Source organism: Muntiacus reevesi, chromosome 11 (genome assembly GCF_963930625.1).
Source record: "Muntiacus reevesi chromosome 11, mMunRee1.1, whole genome shotgun sequence".
NCBI classification, from domain to species: Eukaryota; Metazoa; Chordata; class Mammalia; order Artiodactyla; family Cervidae; genus Muntiacus; species Muntiacus reevesi.
Window position 1 is genome coordinate 31,765,980 of NC_089259.1, and position 26,642 is coordinate 31,792,621.

Consider the following 26,642-nt stretch of genomic DNA (forward strand, 5'->3'; position numbering starts at 1 on the left):
AGGCCCCTAGGCCCTCCTCCTTGCCCCTGCCTCACCCACCCCTTCCCGGGAGGTCCCCTTGGCAGAGGGGTCTTCGTGCAGACTCCCATGCTGCAGAAGACAGTGTTGCTAAACGTATACTCAGGACCCGCTAATACTCTGACACTTTATTCCTCCAGTGCTGCATTTAAAACCCACATGTAACATTCCTGCATTGGCTGCACTGCCTTCTGCCCCTTCCCCCTCAAGTCCACCAACTCTCCCCTCCCCCCAACTCCCTGAAGACTCGAGCCACCTTCAGCGTCCTCTCTACCTGGCCCTCATCCTACGGTCACCAAATGCTGTGGTCCCTGTGTCGTCCATCACTCCTCAATGGCCTCCGACAGCTTTCCTTTAGCATCCTACCCTCCGGGGATCAGGCCTGGGTCTCCACTCCACAAACCCTCTTCCCCAGAAGGTCAAAGCCAAGCGCCCTGCACAGAGGCCTGTCACTCATCAATCTTCCTCCACTTCAGTGAGTTTCAGCCCTTCTAACCCCCGACCTTCCTCTCCTGTCTGCATTGCAGTGACAAGCTGGTGTAGACACTGGGCTATATCACCCCATTGGTCCTAATCAATAGCTAACTCTCTCCTTCTATATCATTTAACCTTCAGGAGTAGAGCAACACAACAGTCTCTGTTCTTTAATTCAACGTCTAAAATGTGCTTCTTGGTATCTGGTCAACTGACACCTCCTAACCTGGGCTGGTTGGCCTTCCATATGGACTGTGTGTGTGTGTGTGCCTGCTCAGTCATGTCCAACTCTATGTGACCCCATGGACTGTACTCCAGGCTCCTCTACCCATGGAATTTTCCAGGCAAGAATACTGGAGTGGGTTGCCATCTCCTACTCCAAGGAATCTTCCCAACTCAGGGACTGAATCCTCATCTCTTGTGTCTCCTGCACTGACAGGTGGATGCTTTACCACTGAGCCACCTGGAAAGTCCCCATGGACCCATGACCCTCAACAATGACCTGCATCACACAATCATCTCTCCACTCTGTAATCCCCATCACTCCTCAGTCTATCTAACTCTCTGGGGGGCGGGGGGTGGGGGGCAAGACAGGGCCTTTCACTATTGTATCCACACAGCCTGGCACAAGACATGGTGCATGGTGGCCACTAAACACGTTTAAATCAAGAAACATCACCAAATATGTGCCTCGGAGGTTATACAAAAGGGCAGACAAGTTGAAAAGTCAATCTTGATGAATAACAACCATGAGGCCAGTAAGATGCCAAGTGACAGCAAAGCAATGTAAGAAAGAACATGGAGGGACACTGGTTTACGCAGGATTTCAAAGTCACCTGGCAAAATGTGTCATAAAAGAATTACAGGCTATAAACTCACAAATAATCTTTAAAAAATGAACAGGGAGAAAGAACAAAACCATTTTAGTACTTTTTCTCTTTGGTATAGGATACAAAGAACAAACATGATTTCAAAACTAACTGATTTTCAACTGCCTACAATTCAGTTAAATAAGACAATTTCCTATAAAATCTTAATCAATCTTGTGAGAAGGAGAGGTAGAAAGAAAAATAAAGAAGTTAGAACAAATCCCCCCCTCCTTGAATTTGAAGACAAAACACACGAGGACTGATTGTCCCATTAGATCCAGAAAATAAAGACGGTTGATATTTCAGGCAAGAGGTAACAAATACCTGATACAATAAAAGAAAACCAGGAGAAACCACCTGGGAACCAAAATAAAGGCCCTTCCTTTCCAAATTTAGGTTCACAGACAAAACTCGAGCCTCTTAAAGGCAACATCTGCATTTTACACCCTCTACTCCATTAAAAAAAAAAAAAAACAGGAAAAAAGACTAAAATCGGCATTGTTTCTCAGCACAGAAATGTTTTACCTGCATGAGCTTGGTGTCATGTCCAGTGTAAACAACTATGCCAAAGCCCCACTGAGTGTTTCTAAGCTGTGTGCCTCTCAATAAGATCTGGTCCGGCCCAAGGGCAACGGGGCTAAAAACAAGAAACAACATTTATATTCAATGAGAGTTCCAAAAAAATGAGCATGAGTTTCCCCCTTAAACAAAAACCCACAATAAATGAAATGTTTTCTTTAGTCACATTTGGACTATTTCACTGGGACACAGTAGCCATAAAGGTTACCACTGGCTTAATCTACCCTGAAAGAGACCCACACAGAAAGGCTGACCTCATCCATTCATCAACACAGAAAATGTTTCTTTTTTTTTTTCCTTTAAAACATTAAGAGGAAATATTGTCTCTTATAACTCTATTAGGAAACTCAATATCCAAAAAGGAACTTGCTAAGATAACCAGAAGTTTATTCATTTGGGAAAGTCAGTTTGTAGATTATAAGAAAAAAAAAAAAACCACCAAAGCTATACTAACAGATCTGTCAAAGATGACTTCATTAAATAAAAGCCTTAGTTAAAATTTAGAAATTTAAAAAGATAGTCTACAGAATTGCTCTGTGGACTGCGTGAAACCGAGAAAGCTATCGCACTTAGAGTTGTCAGAGTTATCTTAGGTAGATTCCCACAGCTGGGTCCTTCCCTTTGGGTCTGTTCAAATATGAAGGTGGGGAGCGCTAGTAAGAGGCATGATGATGAAAGATGAGCAGAGGAGAGACACTGCACCCCAACGTAATGACAAAAAAATGACTCAAATGATAAAACAAGTGCCAAGAGGACAAGGATGACAGAATATAGACAACAGGGCAGTGAACATTCTAATGGAAGGATAGTTGTTCCTTTCATTTAACTTGCTAAAAGCATAGACTACTTAGAAGAAAGCAAAAAGATAAAAGGATGTTTCTCTAATAGCTGTTAGCCTTTATACACTTCAGACACCTCTCTTCTGCTTTTCTGCACAATTTCATGCACTCCAAAACAACTAGTCTTTTACCTGATGGGTAATACACACAGATAGACACACCAGGCCAGTTTTGTGAACCTCATTTCAGACCCTTGTGACACTTTCTTGCCAGAAATCAGGTCTTTCCTTAAATTTCAGGGAAGGCTTAAATTGATTAAAATGGTGTTTCAAAAAAAGCTCAACATGGAGAAATCTGTTTTAAAACATTATGAAGCCAGAAGACAAACTGATATTTCCCAAAGCTCCTATATATAATTCTTAAGTCACGTTAAAGATTAAAATAAAACCCACTAAGACAAGAGGAAGCAGTACCTTTTCCCATCCAAGTTCAAGTTCCCGGTGAAGTCGTAGAGGTGGCGGTTGGGCCCTTCGCACTCTATGGTCCCAGACAACTTCATCAGCACCTCCCTCGTCTGCATGTCCGCAGTGTGACTCAAACCCTGAAACGTTCAACCCCAAGAGGAAACTGAACACAACCTTCCAGGCTTAGGAACGACACGCAGCACCCCTACTGTTAATCCAAAGGGAAGCCTGAATCAACTAAAGTGGAATAGTTTTGGGACAGGGGGCTCCTCAAACGTATCAACCCCTCAGGATGGATCATAGGTGGCTTTGGCCACAGCAACCGAATAGAAAAGGTTCAAAAAAATTCAACAAGGCAGGAAGTCAAGACTCTACTACTATGCTGACACATTCATACTAAAGTCATAATTTGTTGTTCAGTCACTAAGTCCTGTCTGACTCTTTGAGACCCCATAGACGGCAGTACATCAGGCTTTCCTGCCCTTCACTATCTCCCAGAGTTTGCTCAAACTCATGTCCATTGAGTCGGTGATACTATCCAACCATCTCATCCTCTGTCGTCCCCTTTCCCTCCAGCCTTCAGTCTTGCCCAGCATCAAGGTCTTTTCCACTGAGTCAGCTTTTCGCATCAGGTGGCCAAGTACTGGAGCTTCCATATGATAATTAGCACACCAAAACACCTTACAGAAAGCATCCTTCATTAGCGGTATCCTGACAAGACCATAAACACAGAATAAAGTGCCCCTTTAATACACTGTGATGTCTAATGCCCTGTAACTCTTCTCTAATGAGAAAAATAAAATGTCTATGCCAAATATCTAACACAGAAATGAAAACTATGTGGACAGGAGCATCAAATTCAGCTTGGTACCGCAGAAAACTGAAGTATCAAAATGAATCATTGTTCACTGAAACTTAAAACTTTTCTACCAAAGACTAATCTCCATTCAAGAATTAAAATATATGGTAAGAATAGCTTTATGTAAGGCATGGGCATTTTGTACACTGGAAATCTAATATACTACTCTCTAGAATTAGAATCTCCATGAAAACAGCAAAGTCCAGTGAGGCACCCAGAGCCCATCTGGGTCCTCTATCCACGGCACTTGCTGCCCACGGCCTCTCCCAGGATCCCTTTCCTCCCACCCAACCAGGTAGAAAGTCCAGGAAGATATAAATCAAGACATGGCTCCCTGTGTGGCCTGCGCTCTGAGGAAGCCCACTTGCTTTAATTTTGTCATCACTCCCAAGGAATCCCTCCCCTGATCGTGCTCTTCCCATGGATCCCATCAGGGTAAAGGCATAACCTTTTGTGACAGAACATTTTGTTCCCACTGGAAACAGCACCGACAGTTAACCTGTGGGAAGCACCTTTACAATCTGGGCTCTGTGACGATGCGGGTGGTAAAGGGTCACGTTACCTGACGTATTTTAAGGTTCGTCTCCCCGTCCAGATTGGCTGTTTCAACGTAGCACATTGCCTGAGGTTCACTAAGGAGAGAGAAAAAACAAAACAGCCAAGTTGAACAAGGTCCACTCCGGCACTTCATGGCTGACAGAGCCTCCACCACAGAAACTCTGCTGATGGACCCTCACAGGGGTGTCAGAATCGACCACCGCGGGAGCAGTGACTGGCTGGGCAGACAGACAGACACTCCAGTCCAGTGATCCGCCCACAAAGACCCCACACAACAGCGCCTGACCCCACGTGGGCAGAAGTAATGGAGGATGAACAGAAGCACAAGATGTCCCAGCTAAGACCGGCCCAGTGGGCTCAGGTGACCTTGAAAGTCGGAGGCCTGTCGGGAGCCGCTGGGACGCATCCAGGCCGTGACAAGGTCACGAGACGAGAGAGGAACCTGCAAGGCAGCTCTTCCCCTCGAGGTCGCCCCGGGGACCCAGTTCGTCCCCTTTCTCTTTCTGTCTTACTGTTGTGCTTTCTTCTAAATCTTGGAAATGTAATATGTAGTAACCAGGCCTCCCCGGAACAGCCCAAGCCTATCAGGAATTCTCCCCCAAAGCCTAGACCCACCATGCCTCCAGGTCATTGACAGCCTTATGAGCAACCAGGAATGAAAGGTTTATTTAGATATCTCACAGATCCTCCTCGTTGGACAAATAGATATGAAAGGATGATATGTAGCCATGGATTTGGTCAGTGTAGTTTTCCACAGTATAGAAATGCTCATGATTGCTTCGGCCCAGGACATGACCATAAACACCGTACAAGTGAAAAAGAAAAAGGCCACAGGCATAGTTTGGCTGCTTGCTTAGAAGATCATAATATTCTAGGTTAGAAAAGAGTAGAGGCATTTAGATTCAGAGGTAGATGTACGATAGGTTAATGTTCTTTGGTCAAGAGGGTTTTCATTGTTGCTATTTCAGTGTTGCTATTTGTCTACTGTTTCCATTCCCTTAATAAACATAAAATATTATGGGTATTTTTGTAGAATTAGAAATATGTAGCATAGGATTTCAATAGTATAGAAGATTTATATTAACCAGTCTCACTGCCATTACCTCACTATTAATAGAGGTATTTTTGCTGTTTTAGAGGTGTTTTGTGGTCACCACATCGTAGACTGAGGTTTTGTGGTCTCAAGTAAAGAAAAATGTCAGGGTTATTCTCAGAAATGTCAAACATGTTTTTTGTAACCCTTCCCATGTATTGTTTTATTGTCCAAAGAATTCATATTATATCTGGAATCTATGGAACATTGTTTTTGTCAGAGTGAAAAATGTTAGGCCATTGAGGCAAGAAGACTATGTACAGGACATTCAAGGTAAAAACCTGTAATCGGGATTGTTCCAGATGAAGTCATTGGGAAAGATATGAGGGAAAATGTTGATGGGAGTATGAAACCAACATCTGATGTAACATGGGGTGATGGTAAGGAGGAGGCAAGAAAAATAATTCTATATAATCTGAGCTGTTAAAAAACAAAGTAGACGAGTTCTTGCATTGCAACCAGAGCTCGTGCACTTCTTCTTGCTGACACCACTCATCCCTTAGGTATTCCTGGACCTGCCAGGGCTGGACTCCAGCAGAGGCCGACTTGCCCTTGACCACAAGAGCTGCCTGGGTCAGGCCTGCACACACGGCATCTGAAGATCATGGCCGGAGGAGCTGAGAAACCAAGGCAGGGGTTGCAGGCCTTTTCTTTCTACAGTTTTTACTATGTCTACAGGCAACTTTTTAATCAAAACACCTAATTTCAAGGACCGAAAAAATTCAAAGAGGAAACGTAAGCGTGGCAGAGACTACGCCCCGACTTCGGATATTCAGGTCCAGGCAGCAGAGTTCAGGGTTAAGAGAACAGATGCTATGACCACCGGCCACGTACAGTCTCCTGTGCTGCTCTCCCTGGTGGGGTGGGCTCTGTAAGCTGTCCCTTGTCCCCTCTGCATCCCTTGTTTTCTCATGGACCAAGTAGGGATGTCTAGGGCTGGTGGGAAGATTAGATGGGATAACGGGCTCAGCAGGTGGCTTGGCACAAATGCCAATGAGCACATGGGAAACACTGACGTCTGCTCAGACATGCTGCCTTCAAACCAGGCTTTCTGAGGGTCACAGACAGCCCTCATAACCCAAACTATCAAGTGATCAACGTTTTACTATTTCTGAGAGTTCCTTGATTACTGATCATTAGGGACAAACATGAGCCCTGCCCCGGGGTATACAGTGCTCTTCCCTCTCTACAGGCCTGGGGTGCTTTTACTAAGCTTTTTATCTCAAGGGGAAAATCCGTGTTAAGGCTTAAAATCTGACAAAATGAGTGATTCGGCCCCATAAAAGAAAGTCTGTCTGCGCTCAAATCACACACACCCAGTATGACAGCTAATTCCCAGCAGCACATCAGTACGGCATCTAGTTTAACCTTGAGCTCAAGTTCAAGTGTATTCTTATCCTGATTTGGGCTTTTCTTCTCTGACAGATGTTTCTATGTATCATCCAGGGGAAAGTCAAGGACTGAGATGTCTATCACTTATGCCCCTTGGTGATGACACCTCTGTGGCACAAATTACCTAGGAAACAAGGCAATGATGCTTGGACAGAAAGAGGGCAAAATATGGACCACCTGCAAGTCACATGGACGCTGAGAAATGCCTGTGGTCGCTGAACCTCTAGTGAAGAGAAGCCTGGATTCTGGGGAAGGCTGCTGGGCTGGACCCTCCATCAGAGCTGGTCCTCAAGTTTCAGAGACTCCGTGACCTGGACGCTACTCAACACATCCCTCCACTGCTCTGAAATGTTTCCCTACCAGTAAGGAACAGCACAGAACAGCCATGAGATGAAAACGAGTCAAAAAACAGGAAAGTTCAGGAAAAAGGACAAGGTGAAGGCAGGACAACGCAAAGGAGTAAAAGAGGAGGAGCCTGGGGAGTGGTGACCCAGAGGCGGGCGGAAGGCGACCGGAGTCCTCTCCAGGCACCTGGCGACACCCTACTGTTCTCAACACCGACTCCGAAGCTGTGCCCTCGAGCCCACCTGACCTGGAGGAGAGCAGGACCACGTCTGCTGGAAGGTACTGCCCGTTGACGACCTTGACGATGTCTCCCACGGCCACCTAGAACCCGGGGACAAGGACACAGACGCATGAGAGACAAGAAAGCACAAAGCAGTTAAACATTTGGAAGAGAAATTACTGTGTAACTGTGCCATGATGCTTAAGGCAGAGAATCTCAAATTCTTTTCCTTGACAAGAGTAAAAACATTTCAATACAGACGAATGGTAATACTGCCTTTTTACAATGATGCTGAATGCAGGAGCAGGAGAAGAGAGATGAGTCAAAACGATCAAGGTCTCACTTTCTCACAACTATTCATCCACTTCCAAACACACGCATGTCCATCCCCACGGCTGTGGACAGCTGGGCGAGTGGCTAAGGGCACAGATCTAGAGCCTGCCTGGATCAATCCCCCTTCCCCAGGGATACTCCTTCCCTGTGCGTGTAAACAGTTGACATTTATATCCAATTTAAAGGCAAAAGAAAGCAAATAATTAAAGGAGATCCCATAATGAAGTCAAAGATGACACACACCTATTTTGACAACCAGCACAAGCAAAAGTACTTACGAAAACTGAAAATGTTTTCTTAATGTAAAAACATTTTATGTGAATAGTTTAATTACACAGAAGAAAATCAGAAGCAATTAGTTAAGGGAAAAACTAGAAAGGAAAATTACTCATGTTTTCACAAGCAAAAAGGCCATGAATTTTTTTTTTTTTTTAGTTCAAAGTGGGAGGACAGGGAAATTATGGCTTTCCCTTGTCTTTGCTAATGGGGTAGAAATGCTTCTTAGATTTAAAAAAAAAAGTACTAAGAAGTCATTTATATATGAGAAACTGCTTACTTGGAATTTCATTTGAAAATAGTTTTCTATCTGGTGTTCTTATGTGTGGTTGTCCCTTACGTGTGTAGAGGAAGGTTTCTTAAGGAGGGAAAGGGCCCCCCATCAGTCCCTGAATCCCCTCTTGCCTCACAGGGCTGCTCCCAGTTCTGAATAAGCGCAGAGGAAGGTCCCACCAAAGAGCCAGAGTCACAGAGACGCCCCTGAAGCTGCTGCTGCAGCTGAAGAACCAGAACAGCCAACTCCAGCTTACAAGTCTCAGGCTCGAGTCACGTTCCTTGGGGACCCACGAGGCAGCCAGCTCCCCGCGCCTGACCCACCACCCCCCGCACATCACCCCAACCTCTCATCACCTGTCCTCTCACACCTTCTCATCCTCGCTCTGAGCAGCTCTGCGGATGCACTGGCTCTCCACCCACCTCTAATTTTGCCCAGTTAGCTCTTCACTGCAGCATCTGTGAAGCAAGCTTTTCCTGACCTGAACCGGTGGGTCCAGACCACGTGTCCCTCCCTGACGGCCCCGGGCATCTGAAGCAGGCCTCACCCCAGGGCTCAGTGTCCACACAGCATCCTGTTTACCTACCCATCACTTCCACTACACCTGTGATTCTGGAGTGGGATCCCCGGACCAACAGCATCAACCTCACCGAGGAACTCTTAAAAATGCAAATTCTGAGGCCCCAGCCTGGAGTTGCTGGATCAAAGGGTCTGAGAGAGGGGTCCAGGACATCACTGGACCAGCACGCCAGGCAACTGGGGTGCTAGCTGAAGCCTGACCACTTAAAACCCCTCCAAGGGCAGGGGCTAGGCTTAATTCTTATCTGCATTTCAGCACCTAAGACTGCCTCTGGTCCATGCTCTTCATGCTTCATGCTAAGTCGCTTCAGTCATATCTGACTCTGTGCAACCCCATGGACTGCAGCCCACCAGGCTCCTCTGTCCATGGGATTCTCCAGGTAAGAATACTGGAGTGGGTTGCCATGCCCTCCTCCAGGTGATCTTCCCTACCCAGGGATCAAACCCATGTCTGTTACATCTAACCTGCATTGGCAGGCAGGTTCTTTACCCCTAGCACCACCTGGGAAGTCTGGTCCATGCTAAGAGATTCAATTAAATAAGCACAATGCATTTTTAACTGAAATAAAAATGCATGTGGCAAAGCATATAACAGGTATTTGTTTTGTTTTTTCTCCTCTCTCAGCAAACGTGTGTGGGAAACAGTAACGAGATTTAGGAATCTGAATCCGTCCGCTCCTAGGTCCAAAATTCTGAGCTAATCGCTCCAATTTCAAGCAGTGTCAGGAGATCCCAAATTCAAATAATTCTCCACTCTGGCCAGGATGACTGCCTTTCCCGAGAGCAGGTGGGGAGTGGCAGCAGGGACTTTGGGGACAGAAAAGCCATTCCTCAGTGCCTGGAAGGTTTTCGAGTTTCTCTAGTACTGGGAGCATTGCCACCCTCTGTGGAGGCAAGAATTTCCAACCACTTGACGGAGGACCATCCCACTTCCTAATGAGATCCAAGTGAGATCAGTTAGTATTTACAGGACAGGAGCTCTGGGTGTCTATCAGGTTAAGGGGCTATCAGGTAACTCTACCAGGGGCTTAATGATCGCCAGCAACAAAGTTAAAAGAAAATAACTACAATGAAGTTTGCATTACCACATCTCAGGCATCCTGGAGACTCACAAGGTTATAGAGACATTTTGAAACATTGCTTATTAAATGTTTAGCAAGAGAAACTATTATAAGTCACCCTTCTAAAACACAATCTTCTGAAATGAAGATAGTCAGCTTTGCATCTTAGAATCATGAGTCACACTCCAAGAACATCTTGTGACCCTTAAGCTCCAGTCACAACAGACACTCCCCGAAAAAGCCAACTTTAGTAGACATGAAATACCCAGATGGCACAGCAGATCCTTTCTCAGTCTTCTATTTCTCACTAGCAACAACCAAATCACCAGGCCGTTCTCAAGCCCTGCCAACCCCAACCTCCAGGCGTGTGGATGCAAAGCCTTCTTGCTCTTGTAAAGCTAAAAGCATCAACAACTCTCAGCCTTAGGACCAACACAAGATGAATCCAAACCCTGACTCCATCACTTCAAATTTAGGGCTAATCAGTCCCAAACCCTTTCCACCAAAAATGTCAGAAGTGAGAATCTCAAAAGTCAAAAAAAAAAAAAAAAAAAAAAAAACTTAAAAAAATTGAACTGACACTAAGATAGCAACAGAAGACCAGAGGAAAATGTTTCTTGAACTGGGTTTAGAAACTAGAAAATGCTGTGAATTTTCAGAAACATCCATCAAGAGCAATGAATTTCCCAGCTCTGAGCCGACATGGGGGAACACCTAGAAGATCCAGGAACAAAGGATACACACACCCGTTCTAGGGAAGTCTCAGGGGAAAACCACCCTGCCACACTTACCTGAAATGGACATGGCTTGTGTCTTAACACAAACTGTATTCCAAAATCTACAGTAACAATTAATTACAAGCCTCCAAGCCAGTACTTTCTGGCATATCTGCCATCACAATATTGCAAAGTAATTATCCTCCAATTAAAATATATAAAATTTAAAAAGTAAAATCAGTCTTTACCTCTTTCCACACAATGGTTTGCCACATACCATTCCTTAACACTGAAAAAGAAAGACAAAAATAATGTATTGGTTAATACTGATGATAATCAGAATAAAATCAGCTTTCCAAACTCCAAAAGGCTGCTTTTAAAATTCCACTGATTAATTCCAATACACCATATCCTTAGACATAAAGGTATAACACCACCACTCCCCAAAACAGAGCCCCATGAAGATACTTACATACCATATATATAGCAATGCACACACATAAATACATGTGTATGGAAGGAAGTTACATCTATGCATATTTAGCCCACATGAAGTAAAGGACATCACCGTGCTGCTACAAGATTTTACCAAAGCACACATGCAGCCCCTAATAACACAGAGCTACTGTTCTAGAAATGCTAGAAGAAGCAGACAGAGGTAGGGAGCAATTGCAAAGCCAGAGTATGAATGCTTTGACTTTTTACGGACACAAAGTATGTCTCGCTCCTGAAAACTACCATCTTTTCTTAAATTTTACACAAATCCTTTTCAAATCTTAACTACCAGGACTCACCTTCTGTCATTTTGCTATTTTTAATGTATTTTATAGATTACTTCCCTCGATTTATCTCAACACCGTTAACTACCAATTTAAAATTCCTTAAATGCAAGTCTTGTTCTTAAGTTTTCTAGCAGAAAAAGTGAGTCAGCCTGGAATCTTACCTATGGTTTTCTTTTTGTTAACTGCATTGTCTGCCTTATGTCGCTTCTGTTACAGAAAGGAAAAAAGATGTTAGTTTCAAAAGTTTCAAATGAATAACTGAAACAGCGAACAATAAGACTGGGCAAAAACAGGACAAAGAAGGCAACTGGCAGGGACACTAATGTCCTAAAATTCAGTTCGATGGACAAGGTCACTCACTAAATTCAGAGGCTAACACAGTAACAATAAATGAGGTTTAAATGCCTATATTTTGGCTATAGCAAGGAACAAGAACTTTGAAGTATAAAACTTCTACTCCTAGATTATTTTAGATTGAACAAAAAGCATTATTCTACATGATTACCAACAAACAACGGAGTTCATTTTATTAATAAAGAACTTTATGAATAAAGCACTTTGGCTTTGATTTATATTGCATTGATTCATTTATCTATTTCCAGAAAAAATGTGTGTGCACGTATGAGAGAGAGGGGGAGACAGACAGAGAGGAAGGGGAGAAGAGAGAACCTGAAAAGAAGACAGAAAACAGAGGAGAGTGTGGGCCAGTGAACTTGGAGACACTGACAGAAGGATGAGAGGGAGAAGAATCTTGCAAAAATAACCTCAGTGCTGCTACCCTAGACAACCTGACATCAGTCAACACAGACTGAACTACTTCTGTCCCACTGTATGGGTATTTCAGACATTGTGTGTGCACATTTTCTTCCCCAAAATACCATCACAAGCCTTGAGAGGCTGGTTAGCCTACAGACCAATTTTTCTGCCTGAAAGACTCCAAAGCAACAAGCAAGTTGTAAGTTACAGTCAATACAGTGTTGTTATTATCCGAAAGCAAAAACTTACAAAATCTTCTACAATCTCTTTGATGCCTGCGATGGTTAAAATAATGATCAATGGCACCAGGGTGGTGTATCTTCCTGTTGGAGATACATCTGGAATTTGCTGTAAGATAAAGAGGCCACAAGTAGGGACTGGGCACATTACAATCCTCTCCACGAAAAAGAAAATACAGCACTCACTCCTCACTCTTCTGTAGTTCTGTTCCATTTCTGTTGCAAAGTGATTACCTTATTTTAAAAACTAGCTAAATGTGTTACATGTCTTTAAAATTTTACCCGACATCTCTGTGTTTGGAACAAAAACAGGGTTAAAGTGGGACCCCACAATCATATTTCAATGCCTCTTTTCACAACTGCAATTCCCTTAAGCAAACACCTACAGAACTCTACCTTTATGCAAATATCGAATTCATGCAAACAGTGACTGGATGAAGGAAGCAAATTTCATCAAGTATGATAATACTTTCTCAGTTAAGTGACCTTTCAGCAAGAGCTTATTTTGCATGCAATTAAAGGTATGAATTTTAAATAAACGTCACCTGTAATAAGGCAATGAAGAGGAAGAAGGCATTGGCAGCTCTCCTGATCTGCTCGTACAAGAATCGAGGTAGAAACGTCACCACGCTGTACTTGGCCGTACTGTGAGGGCAAGGGACAACACTGCTATCAGGTATAGACAGAAATTCTACACAATGAAAACAAAGATTCCAAAATTACAGGAGTAACTGTAAGAACAAAATATTTCAAAACTCAGGATAAGAAGAACATTGCTGTGCTGGCCTGCTCCTACAAAGCTTCATTGGGTAAAAAGACACCTTTCCTAAGAAAATCTTCTGATGTGATCTTGGCTTTCAAACTTTGATGGATATGTGTTTGATTATTGCCACACGGTGTAAGCAGGGACATGAACCCACCTTCTGGGAGCCTCGGGCTGTGAACAGAGTGAGCGTGCAAATGATGTTTTTAAAGATAAAGACGTGTCAAAGATCACAAAACAGAAAGAGGCACGCGTTCCCAACACAGTAAGATATGAACACAGAGAGGTGAAGCATCAACTGAGAAACTCACCATCAAGGGAGAATTATCACCCTGGGATTCGTGATGTACTAGAAGTCTCATCACACAGTCGCTGATTCAATGTAGAAAGTCAGCTCTGCCGAACATGGTAACAGGTGCATGGTTGGCCGTTTAATGTACCTCTCTGGGCACTCACCACAGACACTTTACCCCACTTCCACACACCCTTCAGTCAGCCACGTTCGTTCACATTCCAGCTTCCATGGCCAATGTTCTGCGTTTCCATGCGGCATCTCCAGGACTAACTGGTCCTGCCCATCTTACCCTTCCATGAAGTCTGGTCCAATTCGAAGGCTCTTCCCTCAAGTCACAGTGTGGTGTTTACACCTCTGTTACACAGTCTCTGCTTTGCTTTGTATTATATTTATCTACTCCCAGAATAGACTCTGGGAATAATAAGATTATTTTCTTTATTAAAAAAAAAAAGAAATAACAGACCCAAAATGGAGTCACTAGTGCTCAGCCCACATCTCCAAACCAAGACTCAATGCCAGATCTAACAGATGAGTTTCAGCCTCTCTCAGGAATGTATTCTCAACCAGTCTGGAGTCACCTGCTGAGCACTCAGGAGTAATCTGCCTGACAGACCCCCATGCTGTCCCCCCAAAGGAAGGTGACCTTGTCCCCAACAACCTATTATTTGCTAGTAGCCTCTTTGCCTGCTCCTATCTGCTTATAAAAGTCTTCCATTTTGCACAGCTCTTCAGAGCTCCTTTCTGTCTGCTCAATGGAATGCTGCCCAACTCATGAATCATTGAATAAAGCCAATAAGATCTTTAAAATTTACTCAGTTGAATTTTTTTTAACAACTTTGACTTCGTATATTCCTGGCATGTAGCAGATAATCAATGAACCATGAAATAATGAAAAGGCCTGAACTAGAGATCTGAGGGATAAAATTAACCATGCCTCCTTTAGCTGCTCAAAGGCTCATCCATAAAAGTACCTGCCTGAGTCCTAGCTCATCTTCTGAAGCCAACTCTTATCTGAGATACAGTCTCGAGAGATTTTTAGGTTTAAAATACACTGATGCTGAAGCCACAACTCCAATACTTTGGCCACCTGATGCGAAGAACTGACTCATTAGAAAAGACCGTGATGCTGGGAAAGATTGAAAGCAGGAGGAGAAAGGAACAACAGAGGATAAGATGGTTGGATGGCATCACTGACTTGATGGACATGAGTTTGAGCAAGTTCCGGGAGTTGGTGATGGACAGGGAAGCCTGGCATTCTGCAATCCATGGGGTCACCAAGAGTCGGACACGACTGAACTGAACTGAAAATACACCTCAGTTAGAAGCACCAGACAGAAGAGCCAAGGGCTCAGAAGACAGGCCACCTGAGGCACAGGTCCTTAAGACCGTGTCCTTAAAGACCTGACAGTGACCAAACCTGGGAGGACTGAAGGAAACATGAAAGCAGACAACTCAAACAGCACAGCAGCCAGAGGCCATCTGATGGAGCTGAGCAGCGGCTCCATGGGCCATCTGTGGCCACTGCCTCAGGGAAGACCTAGGACCACAGCCTGGGGTTTCACTATACGGTGATTACCATCATCCTTGAGTTATCTTTAGCCTTCTTCTGCGTAAGTTGCTGTGATATTGTCCTTCATCACAAGAAACATGTATTTGGTTTTCATCCCAGTTTCTGGCACAGAGCTCCCAAAACCCTGGGGACTGCCACAGTGTTGAGAGAGAGAGATAAAGGTATCTTTTGTTACCTCAATGAGGTGACTCATGGAAAGCCCCTAGGATGCTGGCTGGTTCCCAGAGGAACCAACCACATGATCAGAGGGTTGGAAATTTCAGTCCTGCCCCCTCCTAAGAAAAAAGAGGGACTGGAGATTGATTTCAATCACCAACAGCCAATGATTCACTCAACTGTGTGTTTGCAATGAAGCCTCCGTAAGAACCCAGAAGGACAGGCTTTGGAGAGCTGGAGGCCCGAGGGAAGATCTGATGTAGCTATTCAAGTCTGTAGACCATCTGCTCGCAGAATTCCTTCTTCCTCAGTGAGGTGACTCTTTGTTCATTAATGCTGTCAGCTGATCTGACAAGGTCCACCTACATTACCGTGGGTAATCTGCCTTATTCAAAGCCCATCAATTTAAATGTAAACCTCATCCAAAAGGCACCTTGAAAGAAACATCTAGAGGCATGTTTGGCCAGATATCCAGGTGCCATGGCCCAGCCAAAATGACATGGAAGATTAACCATCGCATGTATATCCTGATTCAGTGGGACTTCCCTGGTGGCTCAGACGGTTAAGAATCTGCCTGCAATGCAGGCGACACAGGTTCCATCCCTGGGTCAGGCAGATTTGCTGGAGAAAGGAATGGCAACCCACTCCAGTATTCTTGCCTGGAGAATTCCATGGACAGAGGAGCCTGGTGGGTTACGGTCCGTGGGGTCACAGAGAGTCAGACATGACTGAGCAACTAACTTCCTGATTCAGTGGGTCTGGCATGGGTCTCAGATTTTGCATTTCTAACAAGTTCCCAGGTGAGACCAGAGCTGCTGGTCTGAGGACCACAGTTTGAGTGGCAGCTACCCCTGAGGAGGTAGATGTATTCAAATCTCACATTTAAGTTCAGTCCAGCTGAACATTACATGATGTAATGGGATGGGAGATCTTTACCATCACTGCCCCGGGTAAAGAACACGTACAGGATGACCGGGGTGAAGGAAGAGTTTCCCAACAGAAGAGTTTGTCCACTGGGTGAGCTCAATGACCCCACAACGTTCCCCCTCAGTCTGCAGGCAGCAGCACCCCTGAGAACCTGGCCCAGCATCGGCTGCCAGCGAATCTCAGGCACTGAGCGAGTCTGCAGGGCCTGGGGCATGGGGAGAAATGACCAGGAGAAAACAGAACCGTGCCCTGTCATTCAGTCCATCTAAACACCTGTCAAACCAGTGTTTCCTGAAATCGGGTGGCATGAAGAATGACCAGGGGCTTGACAAAAATCCACCCATGCATCCACAGGTATGTCCCGAGCCTCATCCATGTACCAGGCACTGGGCCGGGCACTGTGGGAAACCAGAGGGTCGCAAAAGCATAGTCTCAAGGGAATTACATTCTAGAGGAAAGTGAGATTTAAAAACCAATGCATGGCAGGATAGATGATGATGAATACCATGGAGGGAAACAGACCAGGGATGGAAGGCAGGGGAAGAGGTTGCTTTCAATGGTGATAAGCGACCATGTCGCTGAGAAGGTGACCTGTGCGCAAAGGCCTCTCTGGGGATGTGGCTCAGCAGGGCAGGAACTTGGCTACATGTGCGGTGGATACACGCCTTGCGGAAACTCTTACAATGTGGCAAGTGTGGGAAACAACCCATCAGAAAATAGGGCCTGGAGAAATGTGGGTCAGGGGCTCCCCATCCATCACAAGTCACAAGCACTTACAGAATCTGACATCCAGAAGGCAGCCCCAGGACCAACCCTGAAATGATGTCTGAGTGTGAATTTTCAGCTGGGAGAAAAATTCAAGTTGATTTCCAAAGGCAAATCTAAAAATTCAACAGCTGCTCAAAGTTCAACTTCCCTGAATAACAAGCCTCCAGAAACCCAGGAACCAAACTAGCTTACACTCTACGTGTGAACAGTAAACACACACTGGGGTGTTTTCCTTCTCTCCACAAATAAATTTCTTGCATGAGCCTAATGTACCCGAGCTGTTCGATGTTTACTGGAAAAGTAGGAGCCTGTTTAAACCCCTTCACGCCTTTGAGCTGGCCAGGGGCTCTAACACCCTGTTCTGGTACCCTCCACTCTCCCCAGTTCCCTGCAGGAGACCTTCCACCTTTCTGCTCTCACATACTCAATGAGAAAGAAGTTCTGAATTACTGGTGGAAGAAGACATGTCCTCAGTCATTCATGTCCTCATAAACAGCTTCATTCATTTACCCCTTCATTCATTTATTCCATTTATTCCATGGAATAGTCCATGCGATGTTCCAGGCCAGAATACCGGAGCACGTAGCCATTTCCCTCTCCAGGGGGTCTTCTCCACCCAGGGATCGACCCCAGGTCTCCCTCACTGCAGGCAGATTCTTTACCAGATGAACCACCAGGGAAGCCCAGTAATACTGGAGTGGGTAGCCTATCCCTTCTCCAGCAGATCTCCCAACCCAGGAATCAAACCAGGGTCTCCCGCATTATAGGCAGATTCTTTACCAGCTGAGCTATCAGGAAAGCCCTATTTACCCCTTAAGAGTCCATTATTCTCTAACCCAGATCACTCTATGCAAAGCCCCCAGGAGACCCCCTGCCATTCTCATTGACACCTGATCTCACCACACACCTAGGACTCACCCAGGAGGACATGCCAATGGATGGCCAGGCCCACCGTCCTCTCCCAGGCTGGGACTCCTGGTGTGTTGTCAACCATCCCTCCCAAATTATATTCTGGAAATCTCAAATGCAAAAATCCCTCTAAATCACCAGTGCCCATCCACATGAGTATAAGACCACTAGAAAGTTTTATCTCATTTTATTAAACTACTAAAATTTTACCAGTTGCACATCAGAGGTTAATTAACTCATTTCAAAATGTTGACATGTTTATTTTCAACACTTCTCTGATTTTTTGGTCTATAGCTGGGAAACAAGTGCTAAATACTGCCTGGCCTCATTGCCTGGACCAGAATGTAGTCATGAGACCAGCAGGGCTATTAGTGCTATAATTATTTATAGCCTTTATTATAGATCATGCCAGCTGAAAGATCAGCCTAATCTTTATAACACACATTCAATGAGAAAAATGGGCTGAATTTTAATCAGCTTATAAATAAACCTTTGAAAGTTAGATAGCCTCATAATTCCTATTAAACAGCATGAGAGTCTTGTTCCTTTCACATTCCTAATTTGGTTTTCTTTACTCAATACATTATTCAATGAATAGCTTTGGCCATAAAGCAATTTATTTTGCATAGAAACATGGGTTGAGAAGAAGATAACAAAGAGAAGATAGCATCTTGAGCATGGTAGCTGCTGCCAAGCAAGTCTTTCAGTGCAGAAAACTCTTAGGTAAGCATTCTCAAAGGTTGGACGTTAGATGCTGATGGCTAGCATCTTTAAACGCAGCACCGTGAAAGAGTAGGTTAGATTCATCTGCTTTACAAGAAAGCGTGTGAACTTTATGATATAAAATCAAATGGAAAGAAGTTCTGAGACTCATTCAATTTTGCATCACAAATCTCCAAGGATCCTCTTCCATGAGAAGTCTCATCTTCAGTTAAAAAAAAAAAAACAGCAGATACTTATGAAACTATCTGTCTTGAAGGCAGGTAAGCACAGAAGCGGTCACAGTTGAGGCCCAATCCTACCACTGGGCCACAGAAAGAAAGCAATATGGGTCAGTCCACTGAATTACAACACCCTTGGCCCTTTGCTCAGAATTCAGTATATTCTTTCCAAACCCAGGGCAACAAGCCCTCTCAGAAGGGAAGGATTAAGGCTGCCCTAGATGTCAAACAAGGTGTGACCTGACTCTGACATTGAGTTATAAAGAGAAGCATCCAAGTCCACCGTGCACGTCTCTGCCTCAGTCAAGGAGGCAGTGGCGCTGCGGTCGCAAGGGGAGGGCACGTGACTAGTCCAAGAGGTCACTCCCCAGTGGGCAGAGTCTGTGAGCTCCAACAGTAAGTGACAGCTACCTGGAGACCAGGGGGAGGCGGAATCAGGGTGCAGGGCTCACACAGAAACCTCACCCAGGGCTGGTGTAAAGCAAGTCTGTCTGTCCTTTATCATTGTGTGGACGTGTGTGTGCACGTGTGTGCATGCACGTACTCAGTCAGGTCCAACTCTTGGTGACCCCATGGATGTAGCCCTCCAGGCTCCTCTCTCCATGGGATTCTCCAGGCAAGAATACTGGAGTGGGTTGCCATGCCCTCCTCCAGGGGATCTTCCTGACCCAGGGATCGAACCTGCACTTCTTGCATCTCCTATATTGCAGGTAGATTCTTTACTGAGCCACCTGAAGCTCTAGTTTATTTTTGTCAATTTCTCACATAATTGCCAAACTTAATCCAAATGTTCAATTTTAGTGACAGATTTCCTTTTGGGTTCTGTGCAATTTCTTACATGCAGGATGAGCTAAGGATACAACTGGACTTTCCAGAAATGAATACAACCATGGAGGTGACTGCCTGAAATTTAACACAGAGACATGAGGGGTGTCAAGTCTCCACGAGTGGATTCGAGAGCAACAACGGCCCAGTCTCAAGGGGACCTGGCTTCTGACACCCAACTGTGAAATGGATACACACATGTTATACTTCTGCTTACTCAGGCACCATTAAAATAGTAGGAAAGAATGCCATGTGTTTAAAATTGAGGAATGAAATTATTAGCTAAGGCGATTTTTTTCCCCCTGAAATAGACTCCTTTCTGCTTCTGGCAAAAAATGACATCTATTCACCTCTAAGATGCCTTCTGAAAATGAGCTGTGGTTTGAGAGGGATCTACAAAGGTCTGTCTAGTCAAGGTTATGGTTCTTCCAGTGGTCATGTATGGATGTGAGAGTTGGACTACAAGGAAAACTGAGCACTGAAGAATTGATGCTTTTGAACTGTGGTGTTGGAGAAGACTCTTGAGAGTCCCTTGGACAGCAAGGCGATCCAACCAGTCCATCCCAAAGGAGATCAGTCCTGGGTGTTCATTGAAAGGACTGATGTTGAAGCTGAAACTCCAATACTTTGGCCACCTGATGCGAAGAGTTGACTCATTGGACAAGACCCTGATGCTGGGAGGGATTGGGGGCAGGAGGAGAAGGGGACGACAGAGGATGAGATGGCTGAATGGCATCGCTGACTCGATGGACATGGGTTTGAGTAGACTCCAGGAGTTGATGATGGATAGGGAGGCCTGTCGTGCTGCAATTCATGGGGTCACAAAGAGTTGGACACGACTGAGTGACTAAACTGAACTGAACTGAACTGAACAGAGGGACTGTGGCCTCCCAGTCCCAAAGAGGATCAACCCAGAGAGAACACACCAAGAAAGACTGCAATTTCAATGAGGCAAAAATTAAAGAGAATATTAAAAGGAGCGAAGAAAAGGCAACTTAAATTACATACAAGGCAACTCCCATAAGGTGATCGGGTCTTTTCAGCAGAAACTTTGCAGGCCCGAAGGGAGTGACACAATATACTTCAAGGGATGAAAGGGTAAAACCTACAACCAAGACTATTCAATCCAACAAGGCTGAATTCAGATTTGATTAAGAAATCAGAAGTTTTACAGACAAGCAAAACCATGGAGAGTTCAGCACCAAACTAACTTTATAAAAAATTGTAAAAGGAACATTTCTAAGCAGAAAAGGCCACAACTAGAAATATGAAAGTCACCAAAGAAAAAATTATTAGTAAAGGTAAATATGAAGCTGAAGTGCCAATACTTTGGCCACCTGATGCAAAGAGCCAACTCACTGGAAAAGACCCTGATGCTGGAGAAGATTGAAGGCGGGAGGAGAAGGGGACAACAGAGGATGAGATGGTTGGATGGCATCACTGACTCAATGGGCATGAATTTGAGCAAACTCCGGGAGATAGTGAAGGACAAGGAAGTCTGGTGTGCTGCAGTCCATGGGGTCACAAAGAGTCAGACTTGACTGAACAACTGAACAACCACAAAAGGAAAGTACACAGTAAAGGTAATGAATCAGTCATATATAAAGCTAGTAGGAAGGTTAAAAACATTAGTAGTGATGTCTATATCCATAATAATTATTAAGGAATACACAGAAAAGATGTAAAATATGTTGTCAAAACAGTTCACCTTAAACAGTATTATATACATCAGTTATATCTCAGTACAGATAGAAGAAAAAATAAAAACACTTTAAAAATAAGGTACAGTGAGAGGCTGCAAAATATAAATATATAATGTTCTGATGGAAAAATAAGAATTGATATGTAAAAAAAAATCCAGTAGAAAAATAACACAGGAAAAGTAAGTTGTATTAGAAAAGAGACAAACATGATACACTACTTCATTAATTCATCCCAAAGCAAATGAGTTAAACATCCATCTACAAGAGAATTCAGAGAGATTTCTCCTAAACCTAGTTTAGAAACACGGTGGAAACCACCAAAAGAATTAAAAACAGTGGTTGCCTTTGGTGAAGTAAAATCAGAATGGGAGAGATGAGGCTGGAGGTACTGATTTTCATGCTAAGCTTCTATAGCATTTGAACTTTTAACTACCTTCATGTATGATTTTATAAATAAATATTTTAAATAAGAATAGTACCGAGATGTAACTGTCAAGGGAACTATCGGTTCTTCTGTTTTAAGCTAATTTCAGGAATGGCCGCATATAAGGAGTTGCTTATTAGAACATGAAATCAGGCTGAAGACCTAAGTTATTCACATACTACCTCCCAGCACAAAACAATCTATTGACACTCATCTCTGACAATGATTGCTATGGTCACTCTCTTCTGCCAGCAGCTTCTGGGCCTCTGGTGAGGGATAACAGGAAGGGAGTTTTAAAGATCAATCCAAGAAGAAGATATAACAATTATAAATATATATGCACCCAACATAGGAGCACCGCAATATGTACGGCAAACACTAACGAGTATGAAAGAGGAAATTAATAGTAACACAATAATAGTGGGAGACTTTAATACCCCACTCACAACCATGGATAGATCAACTAAACAGAAAATCAACAAGGAAACACAAACCTTAAATGATACAATGGACCAGCTAGACCTAATTGATATCTATAGGACATTTCACCCCAAAACAATCAACTTCACCTTTTTCTCAAGTGCACACGGAACCTTCTCCAGAATAGATCACATCCTGGGCCATAAATCTGGTCTTGGAAAATTCAAAAAAATTGAAATCATTCCAGTCATCTTTTCTGACCACAGTGCAGTAAGATTAGATCTCAATTACAGGAAAAAAATTGTTAAAAATTCTAACATATGGAGGCTAAATAACACGCTTCTGAATAACCAACAAATCATAGAAGAAATCAAAAAAGAAATCAAAGTATGTATAGAAATAAATGAAAATGAAAACACAACAACCCAAAACCTATGGGACACTGTAAAAGCAGTGCTAAAGGGAAGGTTCATAGCATTACAGGCACACATCAAGAAACAAGAAAAAAGCCAAATAAATAACCTAACTCTACACCTAAAGCAATTAGAGAAGGAAGAAATGAAGAACCCCAGGGTTAGCAGAAGGAAAGAAATCTTAAAAATTAGGGCAGAAATAAATGCGAAAGAAACTAAAGAGACCATAGCAAAAATCAACAAAGCTAAAAGCTGGTTTTTTGAAAAAATAAACAAAATTGACAAACCATTAGCAAGACTCATTAAGAAACAAAGAGAGAAGAACCAAATTAACAAAATAAGAAATGAAAAGGGTGAGATCACAACAGACAACACTGAAATACAAAGGATCATAAGAGACTACTACCAGCAGCTCTATGCCAATAAAATGGACAACTTGGATGAAATGGACAAATTCTTAGAAAAGTATAACTTTCCAAAACTGAACCAGGAAGAAATAGAAGATCTTAACAGAGTCATCACAAGCAAGGAAATCGAAACTGTAATCAGAAATCTTCCAGCAAACAAAAGCCCAGGACCAGATGGCTTCACAGCTGAATTCTACCAAAAATTTAGAGAAGAGCTAACACCTATCTTACTCAAACTCTTCCAGAAAATTGCAGAAGAAGGTAAACTTCCAAACTCATTCTATGAGGCCACCATCACCCTAATTCCAAAACCAGACAAAGATGCCACAAAAAAAGAAAACTACAGGCCAATATCACTGATGAACATAGATGCAAAAATCCTTAACAAAATTCTAGCAAACAGAATCCAACAACATATTAAAAAAATCATACACCATGACCAAGTGGGGTTTATCCCAGGAATGCAAGGATTCTTTAATATCCGCAAATCAATCAACGTAATACACCACATTAACAAATTGAAAGATAAAAACCATATGATTATCTCAATAGATGCAGAGAAAGCCTTTGACAAAATTCAACACTCATTTATGATTAAAACTCTCCAGAAAGCAGGAATAGAAGGAACATACCTCAACATAATAAAAGCTATATATGACAAACCCACAGCAAGCATCACCCTCAATGGTGAAAAATTGAAAGCATTTCCTCTGAAATCAGGAACAAGACAAGGATGCCCACTCTCACCACTACTATTCAACATAGTGTTGGAAGTTTTGGCCACAGCAATCAGAGCAGAAAAAGACATAAAAGGAATCCAGATAGGAAAAGAAGAAGTGAAACTCTCGCTGTTTGCAGATGACATGATCCTCTACATAGAAAACCCTAAAGACTCTTCCAGAAAATTACTAGAGCTAATCAATGAATATAGTAAAGTTGCAGGATATAAAATTAACACACAGAAATCCCTTGCATTCCTATACACTAACAATGAAAAAACAGAAAGAGAAATTAAGGAAACAATACCATTCACCATTGCAACAAAAAGAATAAAATACTTAGGAGTATATCTACCTAAAGAAACAAAAGACCTATACATAGAAAACTATAAAACACTGATGAAAGAAATCAAAGAGGACACAAACAGTTGGAGAAACATACCGTGTTCATGGATTGGAAGAATCAATATTGTCAAAATGGCTATTCTACCCAAAGCAATCTATAGATTCAATGCAATCCCTATCAAGCTACCAACGGTATTTTTCACAGAACTAGAACAAATAATTTCACAATTTGTATGGAAATACAAAAAACCTCGAATAGCCAAAGTAATCTTGAGAAAGAAGAATGGAACTGGAGGAATCAACCTGCCTGACTTCAGACTCTACTACAAAGCCACAGTCATCAAGACAGTATGGTACTGGCACAAAGACAGAAATATAGATCAATGGAACAGAATAGAAAGCCCAGAGATAAATCCACGAACCTATGGACACCTCATCTTTGACAAAGGAGGCAAGGATATACAATGGAAAAAAGACAATCTCTTTAACAAGTGGTGCTGGGAAAACTGGTTAACCACTTGTAAAAGAATGAAACTAGAACACTTCCTAACACCATACACAAAAATAAACTCAAAATGGATTAAAGATCTAAATGTAAGACCAGAAACTATAAAACTCCTAGAGGAGAACATAGGCAAAACACTCTCCGACATAAATCACAGCAAGATCTTCTATGACCCACCTCCCAGAATATTGGAAATAAAAGCAAAAATAAACAAATGGGACCTAATGAAAATTAAAAGCTTTTGCACAACAAAGGAAACTATAAGTAAGGTGAAAAGACAGCCCTCAGATTGGGAGAAAATAATAACAAATGAGGAAACAGACAAAGGATTAATTTCAAAAATATACAAGCAACTCCTGAAGCTCAATTCCAGAAAAATAAACGACCCAATCAAAAAATGGGCCAAAGAACTAAACAGACATTTCTCCAAAGAAGACATACAGATGGCTAACAAACACATGAAAAGATGCTCAACATCACTCATCATCAGAGAAATGCAAATCAAAACCACAATGAGGTACCATTACACGCCAGTCAGGATGGCTGCTATCCAAAAGTCTACAAGCAATAAATGCTGGAGAGGGTGTGGAGAAAAGGGAACCCTCTTACACTGTTGGTGGGAATGCAAACTAGTACAGCCACTATGGAAAACAGTGTGGAGATTTCTTAAAAAACTGGAAATAGAACTGCCATATGACCCAGCAATACCACTTCTGGGCATACACACTGAGGAATCCAGATCTGAAAGAGACACGTGCACCCCAATGTTCATCGCAGCACTGTTTATAATAGCCAGGACATGGAAGCAACCTAGATGCCCATCAGCAGATGAATGGATAAGGAAACTGTGGTACATATACACCATGGAATATTACTCAGCCGTTAAAAAGAATTCATTTGAATCAGTTCTAATGAGATGGATGAAACTGGAGCCCATTATACAGAGTGAAGTAAGTCAGAAAGATAAAGAACATTACAGTATACTAACACATATATACGGAATTTAGATAGATGGTGGCGATAACCCTATATGCAAAACAGAAAAAGAGACACAGAAATTCAGAACAGACTTTTGAACTCTGGGGGAGAACGTGAGGGTGGCATGTTTTGAAAGAACAGCATGTATATTATCTATGGTGAAACGGACCACCAGCCCAGGTGGGATACATGAGTCAGGTGCTCGGGCCTGGTGCACTGGGAGGACCCTGAGGAGTCGGGTGGGGAGGGAGGTGGGAGGGGGGATCGGGATGGGGAATACATGTAACTATATGGCTGATTCATGTCAATGTATGACAAAACCCACTGAAATGTTGTAAAGTGATTGGCCTCCAACTAATAAAATAATATTAAAAAAAAAAAAAAAAAAAGAAACAAAAGACCTATACATAGAAAACTATAAAACACTGATGAAAGAAATCAAAGAGGACACAAACAGATGGAGAAACATACCGTGTTCATGGATTGGAAGAATCAATATTGTCAAAATGGCTATTCTACCCAAAGCAATCTATAGATTCAATGCAATCCCTATCAAGCTACCAACGGTATTTTTCACAGAACTAGAACAAATAATTTCACAATTTGTATGGAAATACAAAAAACCTCGAATAGCCAAAGTAATCTTGAGAAAGAAGAAAGGAACTGGAGGAATCAACCTGCCTGACTTCAGACTCTACTACAAAGCCACAGTCATCAAGACAGTATGGTACTGGCACAAAGACAGAAATATAGATCAATGGAACAGAATAGAAAGCCCAGAGATAAATCCACGAACCTATGGACACCTCATCTTTGACAAAGGAGGCAAGGATATACAATGGAAAAAAGACAATCTCTTTAACAAGTGGTGCTGGGAAAACTGGTCAACCACTTGTAAAAGAATGAAA

The 26,642-nt window shown here is 42.9% G+C and overlaps 1 protein-coding gene across 1 annotated transcript in view; it reads right to left on the reverse strand.

Annotated features, from left to right (window-relative positions):
* The window catches only part of LOC136144073 (phospholipid-transporting ATPase IB), a 389,187-nt gene that overhangs the window by 338,246 nt on the left and 24,299 nt on the right, over nucleotides 1-26,642 (reverse strand). Inside the window, exons 2-9 of the mRNA XM_065901698.1 lie at nucleotides 13,212-13,311; nucleotides 12,677-12,775; nucleotides 11,833-11,878; nucleotides 11,138-11,178; nucleotides 7,678-7,751; nucleotides 4,605-4,674; nucleotides 3,193-3,320; nucleotides 1,887-1,998 (exon numbers count right to left, since the gene is read on the reverse strand). Coding sequence (XP_065757770.1) covers nucleotides 1,887-1,998; nucleotides 3,193-3,320; nucleotides 4,605-4,674; nucleotides 7,678-7,751; nucleotides 11,138-11,178; nucleotides 11,833-11,878; nucleotides 12,677-12,775; nucleotides 13,212-13,311 — 670 coding nt within the window. The remainder of the gene's footprint in view (nucleotides 1-1,886; nucleotides 1,999-3,192; nucleotides 3,321-4,604; nucleotides 4,675-7,677; nucleotides 7,752-11,137; nucleotides 11,179-11,832; nucleotides 11,879-12,676; nucleotides 12,776-13,211; nucleotides 13,312-26,642) is intronic.